The sequence below is a fragment of the Bacillus rossius genome, chromosome 1 (genome assembly GCF_032445375.1).
Source record: "Bacillus rossius redtenbacheri isolate Brsri chromosome 1, Brsri_v3, whole genome shotgun sequence".
NCBI classification, from domain to species: domain Eukaryota; kingdom Metazoa; phylum Arthropoda; class Insecta; order Phasmatodea; family Bacillidae; genus Bacillus; species Bacillus rossius.
Genome location: NC_086330.1, coordinates 113,525,457 through 113,539,278, shown reverse-complemented (window position 1 = coordinate 113,539,278; position 13,822 = coordinate 113,525,457). Strand labels below are relative to the sequence as shown.

The window sequence follows — 13,822 nt, the reverse complement described above, 5'->3', positions numbered from 1 at the left end:
ATCATACACATCTGCACATATTTCTTCACACCACTGCAATAAGGTAGCTTCCAGTTCATGTTTTGGATCTCTTATTCTTTTTCTAGTTAACCTGCATGAACTTGTAGAAGCCTATTCAATCTTTACAATTTTTTTAATGTAGTCGACAAGGACGATTGCGGGAAGTTGAATTCTCTAGTGATGTCAGTTTTTATTTTTTCTCAATTTGTCAACTTCTTTGATAATTTTAAGTTTAACTTGCAATGTAAGGTCATTCATTATGTTAATGTTTTGCAGTCATTTTACAATATAACACACAACCAAAATTCAGGTCATGGCACACATGCATGAACTTTTTACCAAATATTACTGTATCTATACTTTTTCCTATGTACACTTCCAACAACTAATATAAATAACGTATCGCGTACCTTCCTTTTAGTTTTCAGTTTACAAAATGTTATCATTTCTAGTTTAGTTACTAACATTGTCACTAGTTACATTTCTCATCCTGATTTTCAACCTTTTTGTGTGGTAGGAAATGTACATACATCTTTGGAGAAACGTTTGTTTACTTGATGGTAACGAAAATGTGATTGTTTTTAAACTTTGGCAGTGAAATTTTTATTAACCTTTAATTAATAAATGTAAACAGCAACTATAGGGATCATAATAACTTGGTATAATTCGTATTTCGTATTAAAGGTACTGAATAACATAAGAAAGCATACTTCATTTTCCAGGACTGTGAAAGTAGCATTCACATAAACAGGAATTTCGTACTAAGCAGATTCGTATTAATGAGGTTTGACTGTAATGGATAAATGCAGGTATTTTAATGTTCTTTTGTTTCCAACTTGGCAGCAAATGACGCTTTGTGCATGCCCAGTACAATTGGCGAATTTTGGGCAATGTGATTAGATTTTGTATATAAAAACATTTTGAATTTAATTAGTGATCATAGGGTGATTCCACGTCAAATTAGCTCACCCATTCTACTTGACACTCTTAGATTTAAATGATTGTTGGTTTGTAGCTTATATACATAATATAAAATAAATGATTTTTTTTTTTTAGTTTTTTTTTTTAGTGGGTTAGGGAGGGGGTGTTTAATAAATTAAAAAAAAATAAAACAAATTTTGCATATTTCTGATCTGCAAAAATATTTGTCATTCGGTAACGGTTGATGTTAGAAAGCTCAAAAAGGTCTTATATTAAAGCATTTTCATTGGACTTTCAAATACATATGACTTGCTAGAGGTTGCTTCATTATACACACACACACACACACACACACACACACACACACACACACACACACACACACACACACACACACACACATACTAGATAATGCCCGGCATGCGTTGCAATGCCTCAATCAATTTTTTAAACGTATACTAAGCATCTCTCTTTATCTCTCTAATTCTCTATCTCTCTCTCTATCTTTCTATTTATATCTCTATCTCTCTATATATCTTTCTACATATATATCTCTATATATCTTTCTAGCGGACCCGACAGACATTGTCCTGCCCAAATGTACTTTTTGTGAGATATGGATATGGCAGTAAGTATTTCTACGCTGGACATTTTTTATCTTCTCATTATACATACCCCTCCTCTTGGGCACGCCACTGCCGTTACCAAAAACCTTTCCCATGGTTACGCAGAAGGCAACAACAATGCAAAAGCCCGTTGCCATGGAGGCTAATTATCAACAATGCTTAGTTTTTTGCTTTTAAAGCGTGTTTTTTTAGTTTTTTCTTAACTCAGAATCGAGATAAAATATCCAATTGTGAATCTAAACCATCCTCGAATCCCAGTGAATTCACACAAAAAATTTCATCAAAATCGGTCCAGCCGTCTAGGAGGAGTTCAGTGACATACACACGCACACAAGAAATATATATATAAAGATATATATATATATAAAGATATATATATATATATATATATATATAGAGAGAGAGAGAGAGACAGAGACAGAGAGACAGACAGACAGACAGACAGACAGACAGACAGACAGACAGACAGACAGACAGACAGACAGTGGAACCCCTGAATTACACTTTTCAAGGGGAAAACTGAAAATAGTGTTATTCAAGGGAAAGTGTAATTGAGGGGAAAGTAAAACTTTACTAAAAACTTTATGAAGATGTATAATTCTTCAAGTCAATCTGCGTTGCTTTCTCGCGAATCAACCTGCCGTCCACTGGAATGTTTGCTGTCCGTGTAGAATCAAACCACTCCTTAACTAAGCCGTCCAGTTCTTGGTATTTGGACACCTTCAAGTTTTGATTTTTTTTTGCCATTGGTCCACTTTGTTCTGCGGCATTTTCGATGGATGTTCGATTACGAACAATTGTGTTTAGTGTAGACACGGGAATATCCAATGCCTTGGCTAAGGCCACACGCGATCCAATGTAGTTGTCAAACTGCCTCAAAATATTACATTTTTGCTCAACTGTTAAAGCGTTTCTTTCACGACCACTCGCCATTGCACAAATATTGCGAAAATTTAATCACAAACATGAATAAATTATCTGTAGAACGTGTCAATAAAGCGCGAAAATTTACGTCAAGGTAAACAAAAATAAAGCCCAGAATCACTGGTATTAAACCAACACACGAACACAGCGGTTCGCAGTAACGTTGCCAATATTTGCCAAGGAGCGAGAAACTGTACATATATGTGCTACGCGGACGTGTTCCTTTCACTACATGGAACGATCTGAAGAACGGAAAAAAATTTGTAATAAAAGCACCCGAATTTCCATTTGCGACGTAGTGCACAACTTGCATGTGCGTAACGGAACGATGCTATGTTCGAGGAATCGATAGAATCGAAATGGAATATGTATTCTTACTACAGTTGCGATTGGCAACACGAAACAAGCGCTTTATTCGATGACAACAACGGTGTATATCACGGGAAGGCATTTGATTTTACCATGTGATTAGTGCGAATGTAATGTATTGTAAACATAGGACAAATGGCGGGACCAGCAAAAAATGGTTTAATTGACGGGAAAACGCTATTCGCGGGAACGTAATTGCCGGGTTCCGCTGTAAATATAAATCGAAAACTCCTAATTTGGTTTCTCAAAGTGACAATTTTAAAAATTTCCCAAAAATTGGTTGTACTATTATTTTATGTATTAAAAACCATTTTGGGATCATAATGGGTTCATGATATATGAGGCATAAATATATGGTATACGTTAAAAACAGGCATTTAACAGTACCAATTTTTTTTCATTTATTTTTAACCACTCTTAATATGAATATTGATGTTTTAAGTACTCACATACAAAGACATTTATAAAAATATAAATTTTAACTAGGGATGGGGCGAATCCTGATTTCCTCGAATCCGAATCCTAACTCAAATTCTCGACTGGAATTGCCGAATCTTGAACCCAAACCCGAATCTTTTAATAGATGATGTCCACATATCTAATGTAAGTGAGATGTATTCTGCTTGCACTAAAAGTCCCTTGACTTTATCACATGTAGTTTGGTACATTTCTGGTATAAGTGTATATAAAGACAGAAATTTTTTCTTGAGAAATTTCAGTTTTAGTACAGATTAGCGGTTAGGATTTTTTCTATAAATAAGCTACAGGTCTGCAAACCTAAGAATTTTACTTCGAGCCGAGCTCAAGCTTTTGTGGTACAGTTACAGTTTTGGGAAATTATTTTTATCTTAAACTTAGTATAATGTTTGAATAAAGTATTAAAATGAAGTGGGCTTATTAATTTTGGGTAACTATTTACAGAGTGTGTTTACATTTTGCACTGCTAGAAAAAAAAACATTTTTTTCCATTGAATCTTACCTGTTTCCATTGGTTCATTAGTAACTGATATCATCCAACTAATATAACCAAGTATATGTTTGTGTAAATGTAACATATCTTTGGAAAAATTTCATCCTTGTCAATTTTTCTGGAGTCCTTACTAAGCTTCAACAAACTTAGCACCAAAAATCATGTTGTTTGAAAAGTACATTCACATTGTTTCAACATTTCCACTTTTCAGCACAATAATTCTGAGAGAGATTGTCACAGAGTATTAAATTCTGTTCTTTAATCTATCATGCAGAACAATAATTTGTTCTGCACGTTCAGGAGTTAAATTAGCTCTACGATTGGAGATAGTGTTTCCAGCAAAAGAGAAGCGTCTCTCACTGGCAACCTGCTTGGCTGGAATGCTTTAGTAAAATTGCTTAACCTCAAAATTAGTGTCATAAATATCTGTAACTGGTCATTAAAGTTTAATCAATTGAAAGTAATAAAAATAAAAGCATTTTACTTCATTCAATTTACACTTGCAAAAAAAACATACAATAAACCTACATGGAAATTAGTCTTTTTCAATATCCTGAAGTCTGAAATATGTTTACTCATGTCATTAAATGTAGAGCTGTATTGAAGGAGCAGATTTTGCCAATATTTAGTTGAATTGGCATTTCTGCCGACTTCCGATACAGTACGCTCGTTAATTTTCGGCCGATATTACTGAAAAACGAAAGAGACTGCCATAACCTAAATATCCACGAGTACCATTTTCACTTTTCGTAGTAGTACTGCATTCTTTCAGATCGCATTATTTCTTAGCAACATGTGCCAACCGTACATATCAAAGTTTAACATCCTTTTTTTTTTTTTTTTTTTTTTTTAACAATGTTCTTTAATTTAATATGTCATAAATAAATAATACATTACTATCACGGTAAATATACATCTCGGTTGTTACGGTAACTATAGTGCAAATATGGTAGCTATCCTGCTTCTGAAGTAATTATGGTATTCTACAAAGAATCTTTAGTTCTTTTTATGGTAATTATCTTAAAATAACTGTTTGGTTTGTACTGTAGTTATGGTACATCATCCATATTTCTTCGTATGTTGTTGTTCATTTGTCTTTTCTTCATATTTACGTGCTCCATTCCGCCATTATTTGAGACGGGAAGTTTCAGAAAAAATTTTAACGGACATTATATCACACATTTAATGGCGTAAATGATGAGACCTCGGGCAATTTAAATGCTTTATACGGAAAAACCTACCATGCGGGACCTCGTAAGCGAGTTTTACTGTAATTTTTTTCCCGTAAAAAGTAAAAAGAATCCTTTGACGAATCCTATATCAGACCCGCTGAACCTTCGAATCCTTAGGATTCAGCGGTTATTGGATTCGGTCGCCCCATCCCTAATTTTAACTATTAATTAGGCTGCTAACCAATTCTAACAGGCAGCATTTACATAAATAATGGTGGTAGGCTAACTTGAGACTGTGTAGTCTCTTTTATAGCTCACTCTAACTAATAGACATGGCTGGCTATGGCAAAGATTTTGGCAATAAAAGAAAGAGAAAAATAATACCGGCATCATCTAAGCGTGTTTGACATATAAGAGGCATAGGTATTACCTATTCAAAGAAAAATTTCCAGACCTTAAAGTTGGATATTCAAAATTTGCTGAATTACTGCCATAAAAACTGCTACACACTGATGATTGACAACTCTAGATTACTTTCACTTACAAATAGAGAGAAAAAAACCTATTAGCACTGTCTAGCAAAAATTATGTGCAGCCAAGGAACTATTGACTGCTATTTCGGTGAGCATGCAGCCCTGGAATTGCAGTTCTCAAACAGCAAGTGGAAAAAACATTTGAAGATAACATAATTGAAACTGTCACTTATTGTCAGTGGTTTTTTTTTGTAGATCGTTGCAACTTAAAAACTATACAGGAAACTGCCTCAGAGTTTGATGATTCATTTTGTGATAATCTCAGTATTGCTACATCATGATTTCGTTGCAAAGCAACAAAATTGATTCATGAAATACATAAAGGAAAATTTGTCACATTCAAGAGTTGGCTGTGGTTTGTGACTTCTCAGAGAATTATTCATTTGTGGTTCAGGATGAAGCTCGGGGATGTAGATGAACAAATGACCAAGCAACTGTGCATCCATTAGTGGTGTATTACAAGGACTCCGAAGGGAAAATCAAACACATGAGCTTTGTTGTGATATCTGGCTGTGTGGAACATAACACTGTTGCTGTGTTCCTGTTTCAGAAGAAACTATTTAAACTTTTTTAAGCAGAGAATAAAGAGATCTAACTCCCATAAAGATATTCAAATTACCATATGGGTCTGGTGTACAGTATAACATATCTGCCAACGTTTACGATTTTCCCGTAATTTGTACGGAAAATAATTCATATTACGATTGTACGGAAATTCGGAACATGATTTTTGTTTGTTCAAAAATGCAGTATAATATTTTAGTGCCCATATAAATGCACCGTTTGAGCAGCATTTTTTATTGTTTAACAACATGGCGTCCGCGATAATATGAGAATAATGGAGTCAAAAAAAATCGTTACGAAAAGAAAGTAATTTTTGTAAGTGCTAATCTTTTGTGCGGAAGAGTCATGAAAGTAATTTTTGTGATTTTTGTTGGTACACAGCAGGTTGGCTGGAGACGAGTGATAACGACTTAACTGTTTATGTACGAGTGCGGTAAATATTTTGTAAGTTAGCGCTTGTACGAAACGTAAGATAATATGATTTCATAATGGCTACAAGTAGTAAAAAACAATATTGACAGGTGTTTCAGTCATCTTACTCAGAATTATTTCCTTTCATTACTAAGAGTGAAAAAGGCTCTAATTTTGCGTTTTGTAGTGTTTTTCATTGCTACATTAATGTTTCCCATGGCGGCATGTACAATATTTCCTATCACGTCAAGAGCTTGAAACATGCAAATAACGCGAAGCTTGCAGAAGAAAACAAAAAAATTACTGGAGTTTCTTTTCCGTGAACAGTGACAGTGATGTGATTAGGGTGGAATGTTATTTTACAAGCTTTTTAGTGGAACATAACCTTCCATTCAGCGTCGCCGACCACGCCGGACATCTGTTTCAAAAAATGTTCCCAGGATAGCGTCGCCGACCACGCCCGACATTTGTTTCAAAAAATGTTCCCAGGGTCTGATATCGCAAAAATGTACAGCTGTGGGCACACTAAAACTGCAGCAATAGTAAAAGAAATGGCTTCCAATACTACTACTTCAGTAGTAAAGTGCTTGCAAAGTTGCCCATATACACTAGCTACTTATGGAAGCAATGACACAAGTAATAAGTTATATCCTCTCGTAACTTATTACAACATTGACTGCAGGTTAGTAACTAGTTGTGTTTTTACCATACCTTCATTGGAAGGTGCTTCTACTGGTAAAAGTATTGGGCAGTTATTGCTATCAGAACTTGAAATTATGAATGTGCCAATTCATAATTGTATAGGTTTTGGCTGTGATAATGAATCAGTTATGGTTGGAGTTAAAAATGGTGTTATTTCTGTATTAAAAGAAAAGCAGCCAAATTTAGTAGTCATTGGTTGTCTGTACCACTTAATTTGTCTGCAGAAAATGCTTCTGCAAGTTTGCAGTGAGGGTGGAAGAAATACTTGTAGACATTTATTACTTTTTGGGAAAAAAGCTCCAAAGAAAGGAAAGGCTGCGTGACTTTCAAGGTCTCCATGATAATGAAGTTTTAATAAATTACAGTAACTTTTTATTTAACTTTCGTATTTTGGGTAGAGACGTGGTGTGATCAATGCAAAATAAACACGTGTTTTCCAGATCACTTATTTTAAACATCATGCCTGATTTACGCTATAGATTGTTAATTTGGAAATCTTACTGCTTGCACTCATAACAAGTTGGCAGGTATGGTATAAAAACAAGAACTTTCTGAACTTGTGCCACCACAAGAAAGACTTTATTATTGAAGCCAATGAATTAAGGAGTCATTAATAACTTCTTAATTTTTTATTGCTCAAGAGGGTACGAACCATGGATTACATAACTGTGCTGTTACATTGTTTCAGAATGTTTTTTATACTTCACTACGAATAATATAAACACTTTGCTCCTGCAGTGGAAGTCTTGTTTTTCATACTTTCAAAATAGTCACATGATCCAAAGATGGAGTGACTGATGTGTTGGTAAGATGTTGTGATTGTATATAAATTACAGACAAGATGCACAGAAATTTAGTACTACCGTTGCTTCATTTACTATCAGCAACATGGGAACATCCATAAAGAAAGTTCAGCATTTGATGCATTATTTACCAAACCCACCAATGCATATAGGTTTGATTCTGAGTGGGGTTAAACTCGGATGTTGGGCAAGTGGGATAGTTAGCTGGTGGATTTTTCTCGGGATGCTCCTGGTTTCCCCCAAAAATGCATACTGTTGTTATTATAACCCTCATTCAGAGCTATCGAAAATATTATTCTGGTCTTTTTTTGTTAACAGGTACAGGACTGCAAATACCTCAAGCTGCAGCAACTGCCCTGAACCTTAATCAAGTGGGAACCATCCCATTGCAACAAGTGACTCCGCCCATTGCCACGCAGTGTTTCATGTTGGCAAATATGTTTGACCCCCTCACGTATGTATTTCCTTTATATAGAAATCAAACGTAACATTTTTGCTGAGAAGTGCAATGACAAGTCTTCAGAGTAGGATTAAGTGTAGTGTAAATATAAAAAGTACATATAGTTAATGTTTGTCACTCTAGGCAAGTTTATGTTTTAGTTTCTAAATTAAAAACTAAGGCTGTAATTTTACTCACTCTTTTGTCAAGATTATTTCTGTAACAGTTTTGTATATTTTAAATCATAAAAAATTATAGATTTTAAAATTATTCTAAAAGTTCATGGCCATATTTTACTCAAGTGAGTGTTATTTTTTTTATTTTTTCAGAGAGACTAATCCTACGTGGGATGTGGAAATACGTGATGATGTCATTGAGGAGTGCAATAAGCATGGTGGAGTCCTGCATGTGTACGTGGATAAAGCCTCACCACAGGGCCATGTATATGTCAAATGTCCTTCTATTGCAACTGCTGTGGCAGCTGTCAATTCTTTGCATGGAAGATGGTTTGCAGGTGAACAATATAAGCTGTTATTTAGTTGCAACGTGAGAGAAATAAATGTCAGTTATATGTACATGCATGCAAGCAATTTGTAAACTTGCAGGTTTTATTATTACAGTGAAATTCCTTTACAACGTACTTCAGACTAACGTATCTTTCAGTTCAAAGTATGTTTTTAAATTCCCGCTCATAACACCAATGTAAACAATGTAAAAATATTTCACTTTAACATTAAAACGTATCCTACCTTTCAATACAACGACCATTCTTTTCCAGTTAAAAAGGAAAATTTTACATAATAGTTACTGAGTTTGCGCAGGGATTCTTTAATATAAATGTACATTATGATTAATTTTTATCACTTTCAAGCATCGTTAACCAGTATAAAACGTAAACAAACATTGTATCAACGATTCATAAAATCATAGTACAGTATAACGTGCAATTCGTCCTCCTCCATGGATCACCGTGCACGAGACGATCTAAACAATCGATTGCTCTCTCGCCCCTCTTCAAGACAATTGTTTTTAGCTGTGCCATCTTTTGGTTATTTATAGAGCACGATTTAAAAGTTTCAATTACCGCAGATACAAACGTTAAATAAAAATTATATTTTAACTTGCATACAAAATAGAAAATCCAATAATGTTAAAATTAACAGGTTAATTTTTGAACTGTTTGGTGTCACAAAATGGCCGACACGCTTTGTTTTGCCATGAAGGTCGGAATGTTGCCTGGCACATCCATGCTCGCGACGCGCGCTACTAGTGCGGAGCTATGGTTATCTATGGATGAGGTTTGTTTACGTTTGACATGGCACGAGGAAAACAATATTGTTGATTGAATATTTTAATCAGGATGGATGGCCAAAAAGATAAAAAGAAACACCAGCAGTTTACTTTGAAGGAAAAAGTGGAATTTTAAAAGAAGTTGACAAAGGCAGGAAAAATGCAGATGTGGCACGGTCGTTTGGTTTGGTGCCCACTACACTGTCAACAATAATAAAAGATCGCGAAAAAATTATTAAACTGTACGAACAGTCATCTATATCTGCTGGTCGCAAGAGACTTCGCCTAGGAGATAACAAGGGAATTCTATCTCCATAAATGTATATATCTGCAAAATAGTTTAACCCATTTGTCATTTTGTGTTCGACAAATATAAATTTAATGTATGTAGGCCTAGAATTTAGGCTACTGTATTAAAATCAGTAATTTTTTTAAAATTCTTGTTGTTTTACAAATATTTGCTTCCAAGCTAATGTAACATTTGATCCCCTACTACTTTATTTTTAAAAATTCAGAAATACTACGTTTTAAAGGTAACTTTCAGAATAAAGTACTTTCATTACTAAGTATAAAAGTTGAGGCTTTATTGATGTACTTTATAACGAGATTCTACTGTATTCATAATCAGTGAACATATGTTCAGAGCCTAATATGGAAAATAAGATTCATTTGTAGAACTTAAATTTCAGTTGGGATTATGTGGATAACATTTATAGCCAATTGAATATTTTACTATATAAATAGATGTCAATACTGGCATTTTGCATCTTAGTAGTGAGACATTAGCAAAAGATTATTAAATGTGTGTAGATATGTAACTTGTAGTGCACAAACATTAACTGTGATGTTTATTGTAGGTCGTGTAATAACTGCAGCGTACGTCCCAATCATCAACTATCACAGCCTCTTTCCAGATGCAATGACTGCGCTGCACCTCCTAATGCCATCGGCGACCAGAAGAGGACTTTGAGATGGGGTAGTGGGAAGGTGAACTGACTTGAACACTGTGTGTGCGCCTTCACTGTTCATTCACATTGTATATTAAGTCTGATTACTTATCGTGACAGGCTTGATAATTTACTAGTGAGACTTTGTTTCTGTTAATATCTTGCATCAAGATTTGACAGTACCATTTATAGTGATAAGTCTATCGGATGTACATTAAATCTCTAGTTGTCTGTTTTTATTAGTTAATTATGCTGAATACATTGTGTTCTACTTGTTTTTGTACAGTTAAATGTAATAAAAGCATACAAGGTGTTTTTTTTTTCTCTTCCTTCTTGATTTTGCTTATGTTTACTTTTGAGCTTATTTGCCTACTTCAAATTCATAGAAATACTGAAGTGTGCAAAGAGGAGAGAGTGACAACATTGCTATACTTTGTCATTGATAACAGTCTCTATTTGTTTGTGTATCTTATATTATGATTCTAAATAGTTTTGTAGTTAAGCCCCAAATTATAACACACTACATTTCCTATCTCATGCCCTTTCTAGTGATGCTTGTATAACTTTAGTCTTGCTGACTTTGAACCCTTTTACATTCTTATCTACCAACACCCCATCCTGCTCAAGTCTTATTACTAGGGCCTGGAAAATTTCGGTGTTTTCAGTATGCAAAAAGCGGTACTTTCAAATTAGAAAAGCTGTGGTTTAAAGTCGGTATTTTCGTTATGCAATGGAAATTTTACCGTTATTTTAAATGTTGACTAAATTGTGCAGTTATTGAATATAATAGTTTATATATATTTAATAAACAATCCATGTATACTAGGAATAGGCTAATATGCATAATAACAGCCAATTAAATCCAAAACAGTTACACAAAACAGACACGTTGCTATAGATGTTTGCAACTACAATTTTTTTTTTTTTTTTTTTTTTTTTTTTGGGCTGCCAATGCCACATGCTTAGCCGACTTTAGGTGTTTGTCAATGAAATCTTTTCTATCCCATGAAACTTTACAGTTGCAAAATTTGCACATCACTGTGCTATTGTCAGTACAATAAAACCCATGTTTCTGACTGATATGCTCGTATTTAATGGAGTGGAGGAACACGAGGTTGCCACTTGAACAAACCCCAGCGCACAAATGAGAAGAAACTTAGTGTGAACTATACCCCAGATCAATTTTGAGCATCAAAACCATACACGAACACGGCTTATGTAAAAATAAGGTAATTATGCTGAAACACAAGACTTGGGTTAAAGGATACTTTAACCTTGTGTGGATCAGGTAGAAAACATTTGGCTATAAACGAAAGAAATAAGAACAATGCTGTCCTGAAATGCTGTGACATGTTTTTGGAGTAGATAATCACAACGACAGACCGACAGGATGCGCTCCGGCCCTTGCCGTCAGCGATGTTTATTTTGACAGCTCAAGCAATTATCTTTTCCAGGTCCCTTCGCAGCGTAAAAAAAAAAAGAGAAAAAAAACACGCTGACAGTTTCTCATGCAGAAGGTTGAAATAAGGGAGGGAATGTGTTGAAATGTTAGTTGGATAAGGAGGGGGGGGGGGGGAAATTGTTTTTACATGGTTTGTGGCTCTGGGAGGGATGAGCCTTGAAGAATTAGCAGGGGATGGGAGAGGCAAGCGTCGCGTCACGTCACGTATGACGTCAAGCCGCCGGGCGGGTAAGATAACATGACAGCTGAGACGGCTTTTCGTGCGATAATGGACACGCCGAGCTCGTCTAGACACTGCCGCGTGGCCAGTCTAGAGGGGTGGTATCTATTTTTAGACGTCTTTTGTATGCCTGGCTGCTTACAGTACAGCTCTCGCCAAGATAAACGTGAACACATAGAGCCCAACAAAGTGTAACAGACTTGTTTTTCAGCCGATTTTACTCAAATTTTCGACTTTCTCTGCTCAAATTTTTCATGTTTTCTCAAAAAACTGTCATATAAACGGAATGGACGCATCAGAGGGGGCTCGCATCGGCGGGATTCTACTGTAATGGTACTTTTCGGGGATATATTCGCAGTGTAATATAGAAATGTTGTGGTTTTCGCGAATGTACAGTAGAACCCGTTTATAGTGAACCCGCCTATAATGAATTCCCGTATATTGTGAATTTCCGTCTCAGTCCCGGCAAAATGATGTGAGGTTATGTATTAATTTATTGGATATAGCGCACAACTTTTGTCTATGTTGATACGTTTTCCCGTGTACCACGAACAAATTTTGCCGACATAATGCACATTTATCGCAAATATTTTCATATAATTACAAGTTTTTTCACAAAACGTCTATTCTGGATCACATTAAAGTTTTTCTCGGCAATACGCTACTCGATTGTCCACTGTTCATATTAAAAACAAGTCGTATTTGAGTGGCCTCGGTAGGCTACGTGTAGCCATAAATGGTGATCAGTTTGGTGAAAATAAAAAATATTTTTCCCTGCATAATTAAAGAATGGACGAACGCGTGTACATTTAATATGTTATCAAAATTAAACATAAATTACCACCACACAAATACGTATGTACGTTATAGCAGCAAATTCAATATTTTTACGTCTCATTTTTATCGTTCACGTTTCGGACATTTTGATCGAGTAAGGTTCGTAAGACTACCACTAGATAGAACTCTGTGGACTAAATTTTTCCATAGAAAGTGAGAAAATTTCGTTCCAAATTTAGCAACTGTGATACTAAATGATACGTAGTGATCTTTGATGTGCCAGACTGGTTATTTTTCGTTTATTTACTTTTGACGGTAAAAAGAATTTCGTGTTATTAAGCTGCAAATATGCTTCAATAAGAAATACGTACATAAAAATGGGTGAAAAACGCGGTAAAAAAAGTAAGGCATTATCTGTGCGAGATAACTGGACATTATTGAAAAGATAGACTCCAACCCCACTGTCCCGCACGTGTTAATAGTAAAGGAACTGGGAATTGCAACATCTACATTAAGTACAATATTAAACAAGCTGAACAATCTTCTTTATCAAGCTGCGAAAACGTCACAGAGTATTAAATGCCTGAAAAAAAGATAATACGCCGATGTCCAAGAACCATTAGGTAATAGAAAGTTTGTACATGTATAGTTCATTAAAAATAATATCTGCATTTTCACATTAAACTGTTGCT

General features: G+C 35.0%; 1 protein-coding gene across 2 annotated transcripts in view; it reads left to right on the top strand.

Annotated features, from left to right (window-relative positions):
* LOC134542406 (RNA-binding protein 39) overlaps nt 1–10,984 on the top strand; it is an 80,208-nt gene extending 69,224 nt beyond the window's left edge. For both annotated transcript variants that reach the window (XM_063386619.1, XM_063386625.1), the window contains exons 9-11: nt 8,314–8,449; nt 8,764–8,948; nt 10,582–10,984. In XM_063386619.1, coding sequence (XP_063242689.1) covers nt 8,314–8,449; nt 8,764–8,948; nt 10,582–10,694 — 434 coding nt within the window. In that variant the 3' untranslated portion in view covers nt 10,695–10,984. The remainder of the gene's footprint in view (nt 1–8,313; nt 8,450–8,763; nt 8,949–10,581) is intronic.
* The last annotated feature ends 2,838 nt before the right edge of the window (nt 10,985–13,822 follow it).